At 36.9% G+C, this 21,873-nt stretch overlaps 1 protein-coding gene across 1 annotated transcript in view; it reads right to left on the bottom strand.

The window, feature by feature from the left end:
* LOC139142840 (intersectin-1-like) overlaps positions 1 to 21,873 on the bottom strand; it is a 76,916-nt gene that overhangs the window by 37,424 nt on the left and 17,619 nt on the right. The window contains 14 exon segments of the mRNA XM_070713006.1: positions 1,776 to 1,976; positions 3,256 to 3,292; positions 4,392 to 4,520; positions 6,030 to 6,151; positions 7,149 to 7,472; positions 11,434 to 11,576; positions 13,242 to 13,444; positions 14,022 to 14,196; positions 14,583 to 14,746; positions 15,033 to 15,265; positions 16,293 to 16,657; positions 17,624 to 17,775; positions 19,524 to 19,663; positions 21,784 to 21,871. Of these exon segments, the coding sequence (XP_070569107.1) occupies positions 1,776 to 1,976; positions 3,256 to 3,292; positions 4,392 to 4,520; positions 6,030 to 6,151; positions 7,149 to 7,472; positions 11,434 to 11,576; positions 13,242 to 13,444; positions 14,022 to 14,196; positions 14,583 to 14,746; positions 15,033 to 15,265; positions 16,293 to 16,657; positions 17,624 to 17,775; positions 19,524 to 19,663; positions 21,784 to 21,871 (2,476 nt within the window).

A 21,873-nucleotide genomic window follows, 5' to 3' on the forward strand; every position in this document is an offset into this window, starting at 1 on the left:
ATTTTTTTCATATCTTTCATCTACATTTATTTTTTACTTTTACACTGTTGGGAAAAACACACTTGTAGTCACTTTACTTATACATGTACTTACAGGAAACACAAAAATATTAGTATTTTACCTTAAGTGCAATAGTTAGAGGGTGCTATGTAATTATAAGAAAAAACAGGATCTTCCGCCCAAATTAAGTTGAAAGAAATAATTTAAATAGATAGTATATCTTAAGAAATCACAAGATGAAACCACAATGACAATGAAGAGATAAGGAAGATGATACACAGACTGTTATTAGTTATTCATAATTGGGAAACTATTTTGCTCTTGAACAACATGAGATCCACATTTATCTTACCTGCCCATAATTCTAGGGGATATAGTTTGTTTCCAAGTGTATCAAAGTTGTTTCAAATATTGTCTGCCAGAGGCAGAGCTTCAGAGATGAGGACATCACATACTTGATCAAGTGTTAATGAACAGAATTACCTGTCTTAGTAAATACCCATATGTTTGTCTAATCCCTTACTCTATCTTTTTTTTTTGCAAAAACAGATACATTCCGAATTGTCATTGTGTCAAGGTAATAAAATATCAGTGTTTCAGTTCAGGGAAATAACACTATAAATTGTACTTGGGTAACCCAGTCATAGTACCAACTTTCCCTTTGGTCCAGCAATGAAATAGTTTAAGGAAACAACAGAAATGTAACTCTAGTTAAAAAACAATTACGTATCTTCACATATCTTAGCAAAACCGCTGCAAAGTATGCATAGTACTGACTAAATTTGAGAATATAAACCCACTACATGATATTTGATGCAAATTCAATACATTTGGAAACAAAGTACACCGAGATCAGTTACTAGGTAAAGTATTTAATATCTCTTCATCACCATGTTGACCCTTTCATTGGCCGTAATAAAACCCACAGAGTTTTTTATCATGATGTCAAATGTTAGTGTTATTAATTTCCCTGCTAATCATCACGTTTGGTTTGGTGACAGCTTGCCTTTTTTTCACAAGCCAGCCTGTGAAGTAATTCACATGTGACCTTGCATTGCACAACTCATTTTAAAATTGTTCACCCCCAATTTTCCCTGTAAACAGCTAAAAACGCACCATCGATAACAATGGGGTTACGATGGCTTTGGGTCAAACCATAGAGGTAACAGGGTTTAATGAAATGTTTACATGTAAAAGAAATGTCCAGTGGGATGCATGTATAAATGACTTTCAGTTTCTTTGACTATAAAATTTGGGGATGGGGAACCAGCTAAGCAATCATTCGTTTCAAAGCAATTATTTCCCTTGTGTTCATCTATATTACTAGTAAATGACAAAATTCATCTGATTTCAGAGTGCAGAACCTGGCAGTGTGTTTCCTTATAAAGGAAGGGTGCCCTTACTTCATTGCGAGTCTTTCGTTAAAAAGTGAGGGCGCTGTGCCCATTATCCCTGGCTGGAAGAGTTGAATAGACAGTGCTGCTTGTGAAACTTATTAGTTATTTAACTTGTCTTATTTCATTAAAAATATTTTTGATTGAACTTTTATTTTAATTTTGAAGAAAGTTAGCAAAAGAAGGCACTTTGGGACAGGTTAAGAAGACAGTTGCTCAATAGGTATTGAATATGTGTGATTGGAATTTCGCAATAATTTTCACTGCATTCTATGAATGTCATCTAGATATAGTGGCCAGTCAGTTTGCTTCGTGAGTTCTGATAATAATGTACGGACAATATGGTCAGTGAAATTACTTGAGAAGTGAAATCGCACTTACATTTGTCACTAGATGTTGAAGCATCTGATTCTGTCAACTGTTGGACATAATTTTGTGGGAATACTCCTATTGCACCGTTGAGTTCACCTTTCCACCAGTCCTTGTCATCTTTGCTGAGTACATTGATTACACAGCCTTTACTAAAGGACAGATCACCTTCAGTTTCTGATGTATATGGATACATTGCAATCACTTGGCACACTGTAACAAATGTAATGCATATATGGCAATCTTTTGATACATTGTTACAAAACAGAATACATGGTTAAACGGCAGGTCCAATACAAGGATGCTTTTCATCAATAAATAAATCAAATTTCGCTTAGAATAATATTAAGATACTATGGCAAGAAGATACAGTTCCTCAAATAATTTGCAAAGGATACTTTCATTTGGCACCATCAAATTTTTGTCTGAGACTCTTTATTTTGTTACAACTTGTCTTCAGATTTAACTGATAAAATTATTACTGCCTTATTTTCAAACTCTTACATGGAATATAACAATTTTGACGCAGTTTTGATCAGATTTTATAACCTTCGATAACTGTGAAAGCAAATGTTTTTGCTTTTTAAAGTGGCACTCCCACTTTGTAACATTTTTAAAACACATTTTTTTAATGCCAACGGTCGATGTTTGACGTGGCGACTGCATACGGATCGCGAGATATCGATAAAAACATGTCATTTTTTGAGCGTATTTTTCACATCCCGATTATGACCCGAAATCCCCCGAGGGTTTATTGTTGTGCTGATGGACGATATTCTAGGGAGTCCATAATAAGTTCGAACAACGCAATTAATTTACCTCCCATTGCGAAGACTTTATATACAGCATTATGCCTTTACCACAGGTAAGTTTTTTTCAAAAAACTTCTCCTTAGTTTTTGTCGTTTTCATTATTCTCAATCAGTTGTATTATATTTTTAACCAATACCACATAGATATCAGTTTTTTACATGTAAAATATTAGCCACCTCTGATGACTACATTTTGTCGTCTGCCACACAGTAACGTGTGGTTCGATACATAGCGGCCGCCACGTGGCCGCTATGTATCAACCAAACGTAACTGTGCTAGTCATCTATGCGAATTCTGGTGAAATCACCAAACTTTGTTTTTTGTTTTATCGCTGAGTCAGTAAGACTCGGCTTTCTCCCGCAGGGCATGACCAATCACCGATGCAAGTGGCACTGTGGCGCACAGCAGCGTCAGCTTAGTCGACAATGGCCCAAGTGCCGAACGTTCGATGTTTGGAAGCTGAATTTAGGTGGGCCACTGGAATTCAAACTTTTACTTTTTTGAGGACATGTTTTTATCGATATCTCGCGATCCGCGCGGTCGCCAAGTCAAATATCGACCGTTGGCATTAAAAAAATGTGTTTTAAAAATGTTACAAAGTGGGAGTGCCACTTTAAGTACATCCAAGTCTTAAGTTTGTTCAACATATCCATGGAAGTATACCATTCTTGACAACTTACAGGCATTGCTTGGTGGTGCTCCTCCATTGACTTCAGCCTGTAGGAAAATAAATCAACACCACATTTAACTTTTTTATCACTATGGTTTGACCCAAATCTATTGTTATAAATGGGGCTTATAGACTTGCTCACACAGAACACGGGTGTGCACAGGATGTCTTAAATAGGGACATAAAACCGTTCGGAGGCTGGTGGGAGAGGGTTGAATGAAAACTGCCCTGCATGTATAAATAAACTGCCCAAGCGACATGTATACCATGGGATGTTGACCAAATCACTGCATATACACACACACCTGACAGCAAATGCATACATAGAGTAAACTGGTCACACCGAGTGGAAGTGGTTTATTGCCAAATACAACAGCATATTGAAATTCTGGTGTGGAACATCAAAATGGGAATTTTTCTCCAGCTGACAGCTTGTGCGTGTTGAAACCATATTGTATTGCAAATGTATCACAGTTATTTTCACATCTTGACATCTTGATCACTATATTTGCACCATCAATATACAGCTGTGATTTACATGTAATAATGTTCAAAACATTTGGTCAAACCTGGATCAGCTCAATGCTGGGTTTTTGAGAGAAAGTGGAAATTAAGAATTTTGGTTCACAAGGAGTGATTCTTCTTGAAAACTGCACTGGTCATTCTTGTGTAGCTTTATAAGTTCAGATGGTAAATGGTGACATACATATGACAGCGTTTTATTGGTGTGAAGGGGTAAAACTTACAAGTATTCCAGGCTGATTAAGGTTTAAGGGGCCTCAAAGTGGAGACTTAAAACTTTAGCTCAAATGTTTCCTCAATGAAACTTTCAACCATCCTCTTATCAAATCAAGAATATCGGGTCATCAATGCAAAGTTTGGAACTAGAGACTCAAATTACCTAACATATCCTGGTATTTAAAATTCAAAATGGCTCCCGTCCCTGTGTTAACACTATGACGAAAAACAAAATTTTCGATTTTTGGGAAAGTAAGACTATGATATTTTTCTTACTCCAAGAGCTTTAAAATGAGCCCAAAAACTGGTAGATCAGAAAAGAGTTGTGAGAATTTGATAGAATGTCTATCTGTACCCAAGGTGCTTCCTACCTTGAAGTCGTTTTAATTGTAAACCATTTCAACTTACTGGTATTGTAAACGGTGAACTTGATTTCTGCTGGTCTGGCGTCGGCGTATTTGATGGAGTTGTTGCACCGCCCAGTATTTTGACAAAGTTTGCTGGAAACCATCCAACTTGACGTTTCTTGCCCCGTGCCTGAAGACATACAGGAAAGTGTTATCTCACTTATTTTGAAAGGAAAAACTCTTATCACCTGGCACTTTTGAAATCTTGCTGTATTGGCACATCTTTACAAAGTACTGAGAATACACCATTTTTTGTTGTGAAATCAAGGTGTAGAATGTGGGATTTCAAAATTTGGATGTGCCTTACATGCAGAGAACAGCACATTACCATTATTCATGAGGCATTTTGACGTACCCAGAAATTAGGGCTTACAGACATCTCTGTAATCATGACACCAACTAAGGACATATTTTGAGCCACACTTCAAACCAAATGTCGTACCATATATTCACATGAGTACTACTGACATCTTTTGATTTTAGGACAGTTTGTATGTTCCCAGTGACACTATTTCTGGTTAAAGCCATGCTTATGTTTAAATTATTTGCTCAGACATCGAAAATCTAGTTCTGAGAGAAATCTGTTGCAGATATTTTGTTCCTACAGGTTGAACGTAACCCAAGCATTTGTGTAATTTACTATATTAATTAAATCACAATGGAAAGAGATAATTTTTTCTACTTTGCTGGTTCAATGTGATAATAATAAACAATTTGTCAGAGAGTTACTGCTGCAGGTAATACCATGATGATAGTCATCTCTCATCTTGTTGTATATTTATCAAAATCTCTACAATTATTGGCAAGAGAAAAGCTACAACTGCTCAAGGTTACAACTCGGTGTTCCTTTAACAGAGTGTGAGGTATAGTTTCTCTAGCGCTAGGTCTATTGGAGAAATTTTGTCAGTTTCTTTCCATTGGCTTGACAGAGCTACTTGTAATGTCAACATCCTGCCAAGGTCATATTTCACCATCAAGGTCAAGTTGGTTAAAGCTAGTGAAGCACAACATGTCCCTTACTGCACATTTTAACAAAAAAAATCGAACATCTGAATGCCCTTGAAAACATACTGTACATGAAATTTACACAGCAGTTTGCCCTGTAAGCCGATATGACGTGCCATGATGCAAAATAACTGCCTGTGAGGCAAGTAAATTTTATTTACATGTAAAGATATAGGGCTGATGCACAGAATTTTCAACAATTTGCGAAACTGACACAAGAGTTTTTCAGAAAGACACATTTATTACAGGGCACACTGTTTTGCGGAATAATTCTTCTATTACAGACAAAGCCAAGATGGTGAAAATCCATATGGTTTTGGCTCAATACCGCTTTTTACTAACTTGGCAGATTTGGAAGTGATACTGTCTGGCAGGAAAAGGGTGATTCAGATTTCTTGATTAGACTATCTGCTAAGCCATTGGCATTGATGGGCACAATACTGCTCTGTCTGTCTGTCTGGCACATTTACTGTAGCAATCCCATGGGCATCAACATTTTCACACTCTATCCTTTCAAGACATTGAAACTTGTTATATGTCGTCATTTGATTCTGATTTGAGAGTTGTTTCCTACTCCTATCTGCAGAAAACCTTGTGATTTTTTTTAATTTCCGAAAAGTAACTGAATATTTACCTGTAATTCACCTTCCCACCATCCACTGGGATTTTTCTTTTTCACTTGTATAAGCTGCCCAGGCTGCAAGGACAGTTGTTCCTCCCCTGTTGCTGTGTAGGCTGCCACTACCTGGGCAATTTCTGTTTTGGAGAAAACAAACATTCAAACAAACATGAACTGTCAGTTATCTAGGAGATTTGAATCACATTTCCATGACAATAGTACATCAAACGGGCAAGTAAAAAATAAACTGACTTTATAGTTTACATGTTGCATTAAATATTGGGCGTATTTCATAACTTGTTGAAAACACTGTCTTATGGGAATGAAGTAAACTGTTTCTTGGGCAATGTGCTGAATATATTTCACTCACAAATCTATTAAACAGTAAATATGGGAAAATTTAATAGCAGGTTTTGTTCAAAACATTGCAAGACAATGTCAATTGACAGAAAACGTCTCTGTAAAAAAAGCTGCTACTAATACAGGTGTTCACTCAAACAGAATGCAGTTAAAACTAAACGTCAGAATTTTTATCAGTTTAGTCAATAATATCCAAGACCAAAAAAGTTGGGAAGCTATATACTTTCCTGAAAGGAGATGACTATATTACCCCAGAGCACTGTTTTATGACATGATCAAAAGTGCCATTCTATTGGCTTTTAATCAACATCTGATATCTGGATCTAATCATAGGATGTAAAAATACCCTGGCTGAAGAAGCCATATTGTCAAGTAAAACAAATCATTGTATATTTTCAGTTCATGGTACCCAGGGAAGTCAATGTTCTGGCTACAGATGTGGAAACAAGAGGAGCAAATGTCTTTGAATATGGCCATATGGATACCTTGAAATGGATTCATGACAGTTGTAGCTCTGTGCATATGAGTAGAACTGAACACTGTGCTTTGGTACACATGATTATCTCTGTATGAGAGATAACATGCCTTGCCTCACAGCATATTGGCAATGGTAAATCCTTGCAATAGGGGAGCTTTGGCTTCATATCAGATACATAAACATTCTGTATGTCCCTGTATCCATTTAGATAATGATATAGCATGGTATGTGGCTATATGAAGCAAGATTACCAAGAACAGTGCCATACACCAGACGGACATTTTTGATGTACTTACCAGGCTTTTTGCTTCTTTCTAATGTACTGGGTGCACTTGGAGCAGTTCCTTTTGTCGTTTCTGGCATTTGAAGTTTGAGATCAGGTGCTTGGGCGTTACTTTGCACTTGTGGTTGTGGTTTTTGTTGGGCTGGCTTCTGTTTGTGCTTCTCCTCTTCCTCGGCTGTCAGTTTACGGACGTAGTTTTGAGGAAATACCCCTGACCTATCACCAATGTGGCCGGTCCACCAATCCCCATCTTTCTTCATGACGTGGATGACCTCATCAACGTTGAAAACTAAATCGCCAGGTTCGGTAGATGAGTAGGCATACATACCGATGTAGACTGTAAGAGTAAAATCAAAAATTTTAAATTGTCTGTGGGTAGAACATGCCTTGGGATAGAAATTCACAATCTAAAATTTTTATAATACCTGTCTTGTCTACTAAGTGTGTGGACTCGCTTCGATGCCTACATGCAGAGTAAATGAAATGTCCACGTTCTTGTCTTCATGAAAATTGAAATTAAATTTTTCACAATATATCTCAGATTTCCAATGCCATTAAATTTTCAGTAATTTATTTCTCTGGTACCGAAATTTGAAGAGCAACCCAGGATTTTATACTGGATTTGGACAGTTTAAATTTCTCACATTAAGATTTAGAGCAAAAGGCATAAGACCACTAATTCACTTCTGGGTTCGTTACCCATGAAGAAAGTTTGAGTTAAGGTAGTGACTCGGGTTCCTTTGTAAATTTTAGCGATTTTGTGATTATTTCATATTCTGAACCCCTGAAATATGATCTTTTTATTAGAGAAAACTGTGAGGTAACATTGTACTGGAAAATGTCTTAAATTTTAGTGAAAACACGGCCTTCTAACCACTGCGCGAGTTATTATTTATCCGGATTACTGTCAGCGTTATCGTTATACCTTGAGGAGATTATGTAAATTTTTACGCACCATGTTGCGCATGCGCGCACGTCTTCATAAGAGACGCTATCCAACATGACTGATGACTGCCGGCAGTATAAGCAGTGTAGAAAACGCAAACGGGGGCCGAAGCTGAAGCAAAATGGAAAGCTGATGGACGCGATGTTGTGTGTTAGCCGCTACAGCTAACACACAGCATCGTACACAGGGCTAGCGAGAGAGTTGCCGACATCGACGGTTATTTACGAAAAGTGAATAAAAGACTTGCATTTTTGGAAGCGATCGAGTAGCTGAGGTAGGCAGGGATACGACTTGGGCCCAAGAACGCTGAATTTCGACAGTAATTTGGCTTTTTACGTCAAGTCCCAAAATGGATTTGAAGTCACCGACCCTACGTACGGGTCTTTGCAGGGTTGTGGTGAGCGAGGCGCTAGGCGATTAGCTGTAGCGGAACACATAGCATCGTACGCCGGGCTATTCTTGACCGCGGAGTGACGTCACTTTCACCTCACGCACGCGAGTGAGGCTATACAGGACAGTGAACAATGCTGAAATTATGTGACAAAGGACAGAACTGGTGTTTATCATCGACATAATGTTGAAACTTTGAATACTGGTGTAAAGGTTGTAAAATCTACACTTTAATATTTTGTTCTCACGGCAGTGTGACGCAAGAATGACGTGAAAACTCGCAAGTTCCCGGATGTCCGCGGTCAAGAATAGATTACACTGCCGTCCAAAGAGAATCTATTTAATCTTCACTGGAAAATATGGTTCTATAACAGCAGCCCATATCTTGGACTTAGTTTGTCCATGGATGTAGGAAGCATGGTTTGTCCAATTTGTCAATCCGACACTGTTATGTCGGTCTAGAGCACAGCAACGTACGCGAAACGTCGCTTCACGATCGTTGCCGGTCAATTTCTATCTGTGGTCAAGAGAGTGTCGCTGGGTGTCGCGATATGTCGCTGTTTCAATTTTACAATGAGTGAATCTGTCGAGTATCGCCTCAGTCGTTTATTTTAAGTCATGAAGAATCGCTTTTACGTGTAACTGAAGTTGATTTTGGTTTCATACCCGAGGCCATAATAGTACATGTCACAGTGGAAGCGAAATAGCACACGAAAACCCGGTCATTTTTTATGGTGAGCAAAAGGACTGCAGCAGATCACATGTGAAAACCACAAAAACAAGTGCGACTTTCCCGCATTCCTTGAACTTCTCAACTACAGAATTTTTTAGAGCATCGAGAGTTGGTCGTCTCATCTCCGAAAGCAAGCAAGCAAGCAAGTGACGCCGGGAAGTGACGTCTTGTACTATAGGCACAAAAATCGGCACTAAAATGAACTGGGCAACCATTTCACACTTGGTACGTGCATAAATTACGGGCTGTGAGACCGGAAGTCGAGCGCTTGCGAGAGAGCGAGCGCGCGTCGTCGGCAGAACGCAGACCTGTAAACCATTCCGGCTGTATGATTTTTTAAAACTTTTCTCGTCTTGTAACCAGACTCTAACCGTTACCAAACAGTATACAGTTAATATAATTATAAGCTAGATACGTATTTGACAAACAGATTATGCCCTGAATTATCTTTCTAGTGTTTATCGTGTAAATAGTACCCACCGCTTACGCTGACCAGCCTCACGTTTCTACGCACAATTTTCATCATTTTTAGGCGAACTAATGTTTAGGACTTGTCAGAAATTCTCTAACCTGATGCCCAATATTTAACCTAGACCCAGATCGAATAATTTTTTTTAAAACGCACAAAAATCCGACTTTTTCGGCGATTTTGTGTGAAAAATGGGACGTTTACACAAATCGTCGATTTTCTCAGTTCCGATTTTTGCTATGTATGCACACCTTCAAATGAGTGTAAGTCGGCGACGCGTGGGCGGATTTCCCCGATTCTTCGCATGCTAACACTTCATGAATAGACCTGAAAAACCGTGTCTTAGATTTTCGATAAACCCCCTGAAGTGACGATAACTTGACAAACGTGAACAAAAGCCGATAATTTATGCGAAAATCCGACAGTTCACACTTCGAAGGCTCACTGTGCAGAAACAAAAGCGAATTTCAAAAATCCAAAACACGGTTTTTCCCCTGTATATCCAGCTGTCTAGTGCCGTTAACAGATCACTTAGGGGTGCTGCCAATTCTTACTTATACTCTTTTAAGTGAAAAAATTCAAAATCACATGTTTTTGACTTAAACAAATATACCAATGCATGTTTTGACAACTAAACAAAATTTTTACCTTCTTCAAATATAGACCTATTAGAAAATGTACCACATGTTGGTGTGAGACCCTGTTTTCTATGTGAAACTTTTGATTGAAAATATGTGTCAACGAAACTGAGTCACTACCTTAAAAATAGTATGGACCTTAAGTTTTGATACCTGCATGGCTGCTTGTTTGGTTTGAACTTTAATTAAGTATTTTTGTAAAGATGTTTTTCTGCTTCAATCAAAATGCAGACCGTTGTGAATGATAACTGTAGCATTCTGTGGTAATATACCGTAAGGAGTTATAAGGCTCATGGAAATTATAACAGTGTGTCTGAATTTTGTCAAAAACACCACTGAGGGCGCCATTTTCATCACTAGCTTGAAATTTCTGTGGACTTGCCTACACGAAAAATCCATCAGTAGTCAAGCTGACATTAACCTAACACCTGTCAAGAGGATTTGTGCCGCTGAATGTTTTAAAATAGGAAAATTGAGCTCAACGCTGCTGTGGTGGCCTATGGGAAATTAAATACTGGTTTTGTGCCAAAAGGCCCATGGGAAATTAATCTGTGGTCTTGTGCCAAAAGTTTAAGTTTTTCATTTTTATACTGACAAAGTAACCAGGTCTCAGAAATAAAATAGATTTGGTCTTTTTTATGAGTGTTTATTTGCGTATCTGCAGAAACATACTGACAGCTTGAACATAACATTATGGAGAGACCACAAAAATCAAACAGACCAATACTGAAAATAATACTGTACACACACTTTCTCCTTACTCAGTTACTGTGATGTCCTATATAAAGTAGATACGCTAACTGTAAACAATGTGAAAAGGTGTACTGAAACATTGAGGATATTGAAACGGCATGTCAGTTTTTTTGTCTTTCACTGATATAGAAATATTACATGCAAGATCAATCTCACAAAAACATTTGTGTTTACTATGACAGCAAAACAAATTTTTTTTTGTTATATTTCACAAATATATTTTTGTCAATTTGCCAGATACCAGATGGCCTAACGAATCAAACTACATTGTGATTGGCACATTTCTGACAACTTATGAAATCTGACATTCATATTTTCCACATTTATTTTTCAAATTAGTTCAAAGCCCGTCACAATTTTGTCCGGTACCTTCACTGTCCTGCTGATCAGTTTTTGGAGGTAACGTTGAGGATGCATTCTCAGCTATGACTTCTGGAGTTGGAGTCGTTGAGATTGGCATGTTTGCAGCAGCTGTTGGTTCTTTCTCTTGAACATTGACTGGAGTTCCAACTCTGAAAATACACAGTACAACACTGTTATTGACAGCTATTCTGCAATTTCCCATTATAAATGTATTCATAGATGTAAAGTGTGTTAATGAGTACTGCGTGAGTATTCAAATTGCACAATAACTCACAATCCACGGAGACTAGCCTATTCAATGTCATACAATCATACAACCTTCACATCATATATGACTTATTATCTCACCATCCCCTTCTGACAAGTTGATGAATAATCCTATTATTTTCACTGGAATGGTTGGATTTTTTATGTTTTTAAAAGGTATTCATCATGCTTAATAGTTGAATAGAAGAATATTAATTCAAAGGACTTACTGCAATTTCACTATCTAAGTACACCAGACATTGGAAAGATCAATTACATTTACAGAGAACGCCACATTAACCCGTCAAGCCATTTAGCAAAATGCCTTGTAAAACAGAGAGTCATTTGGCCAGATAACAAGTAAACTGGCGGTCAACTTCAGTGGTCTGGTACAGCGATTGTAATACAAAAGTCAGCACGAAGCCCAACTCTGGCCATAAAATTGATACTGATACTACAGGCTGCGTAAACATCGCACAGTGGTACAAACCATTTCTCTCATGGTGTATCTTAGAAAATAAACTGAATCGAATGAAGAATAATTCACAATTGACACCGATTGAGATTACCCGCTGATTTTAGTGTTTGCAATTGCTGTACCCAACCAGTGAAGTTGATCGCCAATTTATTTGTTATCTGGCCAAATGACTCCCTGTCTCACTAGGCATTTTGCTAAATGGCTTGACGGGTTAATGTGGTGTTCTCTGTAATCTTTTAGGTAGAATCTACCTCTGGAACAGATATTTTGAGGGCTAATGTGTAGCATTGAATAAGCTGTTATCCAATTGGGTAGCTGAATCTTACCGTTATAATTAACACAATACAAATAGACTCCCTAAGTCGCTGTGAATAGTGACAATAGACCAATCAGAGATAACCTTATTAGCAGGCTGCACATCAGCAGTATTTTAACTCTCAAACTTGTGCAATACTTTTTAGTCTACCACTTGTGAGGGCTCATTTTGTAGCTCTTGATGTGAGAAAAGTTTTCACCATCTTAGTTTTGTAAAAATTAGCATTTTCAATTTTCTCCATTCAGTTAACACAGGGATTGCGGGCATTTTGAATTTCAAATATTGGTTTATGTTAGATCATTTGTTTCCCTAGGGACAAACTTTGCACGGTGACCCCTGATATCATTCCTGGTAGCAAAATGGTTAAAAGTTTCCTGAAGAAAAGTTTGTACAAAAGTTAGATACTCCAGTTTAGAGGCACATAGTTCATAAACCACCACTGTTGGCCCATACCCAATGCTTTCAACCCTTTGAATGCTGAAATATTACCCACCAAAATTTTAGTGCAACATTTTCCCAATTTTTATGAATTTTTCTGTAATTCTTTTGAAAATTTAGGACCAAATGGACAGCACTTTTCATAGACTCCAGTTTTTGGTCAAAATTTTGGGAAAAATCTGAAAAAAATGTTTTGAATTGTAAAAAGTTGTCTGGGTTATATTTTATAAAGGTGACAAAAATAGACTTTGGCACTCAAAGGGTTAACTTTTCTATGATGAAGCTGGACCTGTTTACAGGCAAATGGGGGTGAAAAGGGTTAAAGTTCAAACTTACCCATCTTTTGTTGGAGCAGAAATCAACTTGACATATGACTTTGGAAACCATCCTTCTTGACCGTTGAGTTCACCTCTCCACCACATGTCCTGCTGTTCTTTGATATTGATGATGTCACCTTTGTTGAAGGTCAAATGATTCTCTTTCTTTGCTCTCCATGGATAGATGGCTTGTGCCTGAACACCATCAGGTACTGACTGACCCTTCAAGTACATGGAAATCATTGTCAATTTCCACTTGAAAAACTCAATTTGCATACAGATATAATAAACCGACCACAATGTTGTAAAACAGTTTTGAAAAAACATCTTCCAAAATTAACATTAACCCAGTTAGCTCTTGAATTTTTAGATCAAAGTGAACTAGCGATAAAGAGAAATTTGAAAATTACAGTAAATTTACCTACACCAATTCATATATTTTATGCGGAAGCATTGCAAAAACAGCTACTTCCAGTGTAGCAAGTCACACAACTGACAGGGGGAGTTTGAATGGACAATCATAGCAGATTACAGGTAGAGCAGTTCTAGTTTAATAGATTGTTTAGTTTTAGATGTGAAACATCACTTTTAGCGGTAGTGCTTGAATTAATTCTGGTAACAATGTAATTCACGTTAACAAATGGGTATTTACTGAACTGTAGACAAGAAGTCTTTACAATAAACCTTTCAAGATGTCCTGTGGTGTTAATTCAAACTTCTGTTTTTGATATTTTGCATTTTCTGCCAATATCTTCCACATACTGGGATGGAAAAACTTTGAAGAAGGTTATAAATATACCTGTTCTGGAGTTGGTGATGATGAGAAAGCATTGGCAGTAGGAGTGACCTGTGTAAACGCACTCCATCCTGACGACTCTGTCGTTGTTGTCGTGGTTGTTGACGTCTCTTCTGTCACTGCTAGTGTTACACCGAAAGCACTGTCTGTCACAACAGCTGAAGAAAGCTGATTGGAACTGTGGAAGACACAATTGAAGAAAGTCAAGAGACAAAAAATTCTCAAGTTTGAAAATACCAGAGGATGAAAGGAGAGTTGATATGGGTGTTATAATGAGAGCACTTTGGTGTTATGATGCATCAGTAGGTCAGTTATTCAAAATATGACATTGTCGTGAAAAGTCACAAAAAATTAGAAAATTTGAGTTAGAATCTTTTGGGCACAAGGGAGACATGTGGATAACATAAATATAGTTGCCATACAAACATTTTAAAACAAACTGATTACCAGATGAAATGATCATGATCCATCTTTGATATAAACAAATGGCTATACTTAAATCTTACATACTAAGCCTGGAGAAGTAAAAGGTAGGCGATAACGAATAATCAACCATGTACTCACTTAGTTTGCTGTTCTGGTTTTGATTCTGTTTTTGTTACCTCTGATGGCACTGGAGAGCTTGGCTCTGAGGGTAATTTTTCAACATAGTTTTCTGGAAACCATCCTGTCTTACCATTGACTTCTCCGCCAAGCCAGCCAGGCTCTGATTTCTGGTTTTTAGCAACCTGTTCAGTGCATTGTGAAAATTACACACCAAAGAATATTACATTCATTTGAAATCTGAATGTTTTGAATGGCTTTTTGGAGGAAAAGAAAATGCAAGAATTTCAACTTCTTAGGGTTTAAAGTGAATTTCTTTGTTTTTTGCTATGTACGAGGCATAGTGATCTTTACAACCTTTATGCTTTAAACATTTTGGCACTATATAAACTTTGCTGATTGGTTGGTTAAAATACCATATACAGAAATCACAGCACATTAACCCCTTTCAAACAGAAAAGTATTACATACAAGTATTATGTCTCCAGGGTTGATGGATAATTCATCGTCATTTTGCGCTTGAAATGCATACAGTGCCTTGTACTTGGCAATACCAGGTTTAACACTAGCTGTGCTTTGCTTGTCTTCCGTCGACGGTTCTTTCGGCTGCGAGAACGCTGCTTCCAAACTTTGCTGGTTTTCAGAGTTTGTTAGTTGTTGAGGTTGTGTTTGTTGCAGTTGGGCAGTAAATGCATCATCAAAGTCTGAAATAAAAAATTGTGGTTTTGTTAGAAAAGTAATCGCAATTAAAGGATATCATCTGTAGTACTCATTTTATCTAATGCTTCATGTCAAAAAACAGCGGCATTTATTGTGCAATGTACATAAAGAGAATTATTTGAGAGTGCAAACTATCCAATACATGTAATGGCTAATTCTAAATGGTACCTACTCACTAGCGTAACATTGCACACTACGTACTTCAGAATGAAACCTATGACATACTTGTCCCTATTTCTGGCATTTTCTACCACTAATGTTTAATCTGGACATAACTACCCTCTGTTTACACCCCTCTTAACATATTACATGAAGACTTTGGTCAGAGGTTTTGATAACAAGCTGATAAGGCAGTTGTATTATTGTATCTGAGTGAAAGGCCACACATGCCGTGTTGGGTCATTCCAGTGACAAAGATTAACCCTTTTGAGTGCTGTAATTTTTCCCACCAAAATGGCAGTGCAACATTTTATCAATTTTTATGAATTTTTCTGTAAATTTTTTAGTAATTTTTGGATCAAATGGACATCACATTTTATTTGCTACAGTTTTTCACCAAAATTTTGGCAAAAATCTGAAATAAATTGACTGGGGCACTTTTTACAAAGATGACAAAAATTGACTTTGGCGCTCAAAAAGTTAAAGTGATAGTGAACACTCAGTATTTTACTTTGTTTATTTTGTTTGAAGCATAATGTGGAAGGCACTTTGAAATGTTGAGTGTGTCTAATATACCATGATCAAGTTGACATATTCGCTGACTTGTTAGATGTTGTACTTTGACCTCTGAATAGTGTGTTTTTGAACACTCTATCACGGATGTGGTCAATTTAGCATGATTGATGGGGTGATGAATCAAAAGTGTAATGTTGCATAAACGAAGGCTGCTGTCAGAGTTGAATGCAACATTACTGTGAAACCATGGCAGAACAAGTACTTGTAAGATTGAGAAATATTCAAGGTGAATGAAAGATTGGTTGAATTCCACACAAGGATTGTTGTACAACTTACTAGCAAAGAAATCGGTATCTTGCTGTGGTTTGTCCTCCTTTGCTGGTTCTGGCTGCTGTTTGTTGTCAAACTCTTGTTGTTTCAACAACTGTTGCTGTAGTTTGGCTCTCAGCTCCTCCCCGTCATCTTGTTGGAACTTGGCGCTGGCTTTTGCAAAATTTTTCCTCTGTTCCTCCTGTCTTTGTTTTTCCTCTTCTTGTCGTCTCTTCTCTTCCTCTTGACGTTGCCTCTCATTTTCTTGCTCTTTTCTTTCTTCTTCTAATCGTTTTCTAGTAGCTTCAAGTTGAGCCAGTCTGACGGCTTCCATCTGCTGTTCTCTCCGTTTCCTCTCCTCTTCTTCTCTTTGCTTTCTCTCTTCCTCTGATCTATATCAATTAAAAAAAAATATTAACCCTTTGAGCACCAAAGTCAATTTGTGTTGCCTTATAAAATTTACCCTAGTCAATTTTTTTCAGATTTTTGCCGAGATTTTGATGAAAAACTGTAGCCAATGGAATGTGGTATCCATTTGGGCCAAAATTATAAAAAGAGTTACAGAAAAATTCGTAACAATTGGTAAAATGTTGCACTGAAATTTTGGTGGGAAAAATTACAGCACTCAAAGGGTTAAAGTCTGTCCACACTGGTACTTCATGGAAAGATGCATGTCATGATATCGGTTAAATGCTGAAATTCTTACAATACTTTGTCTCAGTACTATTTGTTTGGACTCCTTTTGAGGTTTGTGTAGTATATATGAAGTTTCAACTATGAAGTTTTTGTGAAACTTCAAAATTCAATTTTTCCTCAGTGAAGATAACACACAAAATGGAAGCTATGTTTTATACAGTAAAAATACAGTAAAATGTTCTGAGAATTCAGAGTCCTTCACACTCAAAGTCACTTTAAATTCAACTTTATTTTCAGCAACCTTTAAGCACTTTTAGGTCCCAAATACCTCTTTTAGGTATCGTTCTATTAAATATTTTATTTTATTTTTTTATTTTCACATAAATTTTTATATATCATTTTACACATATTATTTTTATGACATCAAGACTAATCATTCTCAGATTTTCAGAAATCATGGGTGGCTTATGAATTTTCAAACACTTTCCAGGAATCAATTTCATTTTCAAGGGCTTTCCAAGAGGCTTTGCAAGACTTTCAAGGACTTTCAGGGAGTGTTACAGACCATGTGAGATTGTGCAATAATACAAAGTGCCTTGACTCCTTGTGACATGACACACGATCACACTGTAATCTCCATATTACACTTGAACAAAAATATTTATGTTGCAATTCATAGCTATAAATATTACAGCTGTACCAACTGACAATGTAAAAATCACCTTATTTTTTGTTGTGCCTCTTCAAACTGTTTCCGCCTGTTTGATTCTTCAATTTCTCTCTTGGCAGCATTAATCTCTTCTTTCTTCAGTTCGAGTTGACGTTTTAACCTTTGGATTTCCATTTCCTCCCTTGGAACCTTGGATTTTAGGTCCTGAACCACAACAACAAAGACTTACACATTACCATCAAATATCTCCATCAAATGAATAGCAAAGTAAATCTGGCTGGACATCTACCATGCTTTCTTCACAGATGCAGGGAAAAATATACCTTGGTTTAACCCTTTCACCACCATGGTTCCGCCCAAACCCATTGTTATAATGGTGGGTCTAGATCTGTTCACAGGCAATCAGGGATGAACAGACTAAATGTTTTCATATTCCCTCTTTCCTTGAAGCATAGATCTTCAATAAAAGCTTGCTTATGTTCAGCATTTACATTAAATTTCACACGTTTTCAAACTGCTTAGAAGTGTGTGAAACAAGCACACGTCCAGACTACTAACAACAATTTCTTTCCAATTTGTATTTCTGGGGCATTGCTTGCTCTGATAAAATAACTTCATAATGTGGGGTGACTCAGCTTGATGGTGTGTATGTCATTGACATCAATACAAAGAAGCAGCTAGCAGGGTAGAAACTAATTTGAAAAATTTGGGTCTACAAACAGTCTCACTGACACATTCTACTTTTAATACCAACAATTTGAAGTCAAGAACAGCAATACAAACTACATGAAACAAGTCATCGTTGATGACACAGTCCCCACTTGTTAATGGGTACTTTGATTACATGTCCTCAGAGAGGATAGAGTCCTCTTCTTTAGGTCTGTGATAAAAATACTTTTGAATAAATTCGCTTGATACATGTCTGAGTTGTAGTTCAGGACATGAAAAAATCGTAATAAAATGGCCACATGTCGGCCATATTGGATCGTATCACAAAACAAATCGATGTGCATATGTATGACATAGGTCAATGTCCTTGTACCAAGTTTGAATAAAATCCGTTGAGATATGCCTGAGTTATGGCTCTGTACATGAAAAAATCGTAACAAAATGGCCGCACGGCAGCCATATTGGATCGTATCACATGAAAAATTGACGTGCATATCTATGACATTGGTCAATGTCCTTGTACCAACTTTGAATAAAATCAGTTGAAACATGCCTGAGTAATGGCTCTGTACATGAAAAAATCGTAATAAAATGGCCGCCTGGCGGCCATATTGAATCGTATCACAAAATAAATCGACGTGCATATGTATGACATAGGTCAATGTCCTTGTACCAAGTTTGAATAAAATCGATTGAGATATGCCTGAATTATGGCTCTGTACATGAAAAAATCGTAACAAAATGGCCGCACAGGGGCCATATGGGATCGTATCACAAAACAAATTGATGTGCATAGCTATGACATTGGTCAATGTCCTTGTACCAGCTTTGAATAAAATCAGTTGAAACATGTCTGAGTTATGGCTCTGTACATGAAAAAATCATAATAAAATGGCCGCCTGGCAGCCATATTGGATCGTATCAAAAAACAAATTGACGTGCATCTGTATGACATATGAAGTAATCCTTGTACCAAGTTTGAATGAAATCGCTCCAGGCATCTCTGAGATATCTGCGTGAACGGACGGACGGACGCACGGACGGACGCATGCACGCACGCACACACGCACGGACATGACCAAACCTATAAGTCCCCCCGGACGGTGTCCGTGGGGACTAATAAAATGACTGGATAAAGAATTAATCCTCTTTCTACCAGGCTCCACAGACAAATCATAGAAATACATACCACTTGGGAAAAAGAGGATTAATTAGAACTAGCAGTCAATGTGGTTTTACCAAAAATTGCAAAGGAAATATGATGAGAGTGATTTAAAACTTACATTGAGTTGCATATGACTGCGATCTATATCTTGTAATTTCAAAGCAGTGTCTTTCTCAATATCTTCTAGTTCACTAGCAAGCTTCTTCATTGTTGTCTGTTTGTTATTGAAGCTAAACATGACAGTGCGAAGGGTATCACCTGGTGAAAAGATTTACAAAACCAATGTTACACAGAATGTCCGGACAAGCTAACAATCCATACACGTATTTTATGCCACGTTATCATCTAGAATGGTCTCTTCCAGTATGCAAAACTTGTATACTGGAAGATCAAACTACATCCATTTTGAATTTTGTGACATGATGACTGTCATTATTATTGGAAAGGAAGTTTGTTTTCAAAATATTCTAACAATGTCAGTGAAAACCAGATATAGATATCAAAGATACACATTACAAGATTTTAGGCTGATGAATATTCTAAACTGACAACCACTCATCAGTTGATTTGCATACCTGACCTGATTGAATGTACCAGTACTTGGCATATTACATGAATTCATTAAGGTAGCGGTAAAGGCTATTTTTGCACCAATTCTTTTCTCAGAGTTAATGTCAAGTTTCAAGTGTTAGAATCAAGATATTTAGTTCAAATTTTCAGGATAACTCCCTTAGTTAATACTTTCTCCAAAGAATATAAAAATTGTATATTTGTAGCCATGATTTTGAAATATGACACCAATCAATATTAAATTTTAATTTTTCATATTTTTTTATATCTTTGAATTTAATAATAAATTAATATTACCAAATTAGTTATAAATATGTTGACACTATTAATTGTAAGATTTGTACGGCAGGATTTGTAAATAAAATTTGTTTTTATGATTTTACAGTGGTTTACATATCAAAAAATTATTAAAAATTCTTTCAAATTTCAAAATGTGATTTTTCAAAAAGTACTTCAAATACAGGAAACTGTGCCGTACAAATCTTATCTGTAACCTTGTTAATAGGCTGTAGAAATTCCATGTCCATATCTCATTTCAAAGTTGGATTTAATTGGTATAAAATTATGTAGGAAAACTGTTATTCTGTCAAAATTGTTGAAAACAAGCCATATTTGCACCCCTCTTTTGAAGTCAAAGAGCAGTCTTTTTGGTTAATCTCACTTTTGACACCTCTTTGACACTCAAAGAATCTAAAAATGCATTTATAATAGCAGTCACGCATTCTGAATGCAAGCACTGCCTTGTCAAACTTTCCTAAAAAACAGTAAAAAATGACTTTCCCTTTTCAAACATTTTTTTAAAAGCTAGGGGACCTCTACCATAGTTAATACACTAAGGACTCCCCAACTTCCTCTTATTTGGTCAGTTTTTCAGAAGTTTCAATGGGCTATAACTCTGCAATGCTTATGACCCCAAATGTCTAGTTTTTTTTATTCCACAGAGAATGTTGACTTCTTTCATGTTTTAATAGTTTTATTGAAGTTTATAACTGACGCTCTAGCCTTTACCGCTACCTTAATATGGAAATTGAACATTATAGCGAGCGCAGCAAGAGCGGCCAAAGCCGCTCGCAAAGCGAGCATTAAGACTAACGCGTGTACACGAAAATTAGAATGGAATCTCTATATACCTACGAGTTTTTAAACAGAGCACTTCCATGGAGGCGGCCATTTTGAATACTTTTACACGGATTGCGTGAAATTAAAGATATCATCTACCACAAATCCTACTCGACAATGTGTATTTCCGACTAAAGAATCTCTCTATTCCAAAGAAAGTGTGAAATTTGGTTCAAAATGACTATTTTTGATCACTTTTGAAAGCCTGGTTCGGTCATCACTAGGCGCCGCCATTTTGAAACAAGCCAACTCTCGCGAGAACGAACGGTCAACTCACGCGAGAATTAAAAATCGTGTGCTTGAGGGCCTAGGGAGAGCTACCGACGGGAATATCAAGTACGTGTTTTACATTAGACTGCCTCTGTTCCCGCCCCTGTTACAATAAACTGATCGGAATCATGTAATTTACCAGTTTTAAATAATTTTCGTTAGTGAACTTGGCATTTCCGAGTTAAATTGCTATAACAATCTATAAATGTTATTTTAGAAAACAATTGACAGCATTCAACCTCAATGGCCAAAATATGCATCAAACACAGAAATTAGCATGCTATTGCCTGAAAACATAAATGACGATATACCCTACGCTGCGCTTGCTCTCAGGTCAGACCTGTTACATATTATGACCAAAGAAAAATTTTTTTTCATATCAATGTAGAAGGCATCATCTGAAGATAAAAATCATTCACCTGTTGGGTTATTTTCACCAAGCCTCTTCAACTGATTTAGATATTGTTCTTTTTCTTGCTCAAGCATTAATTCCCTTTGTTTATAATCCT

This window comes from Ptychodera flava, chromosome 10, assembly GCF_041260155.1.
Source record: "Ptychodera flava strain L36383 chromosome 10, AS_Pfla_20210202, whole genome shotgun sequence".
In the NCBI taxonomy this organism is placed as follows: domain Eukaryota; kingdom Metazoa; phylum Hemichordata; class Enteropneusta; family Ptychoderidae; genus Ptychodera; species Ptychodera flava.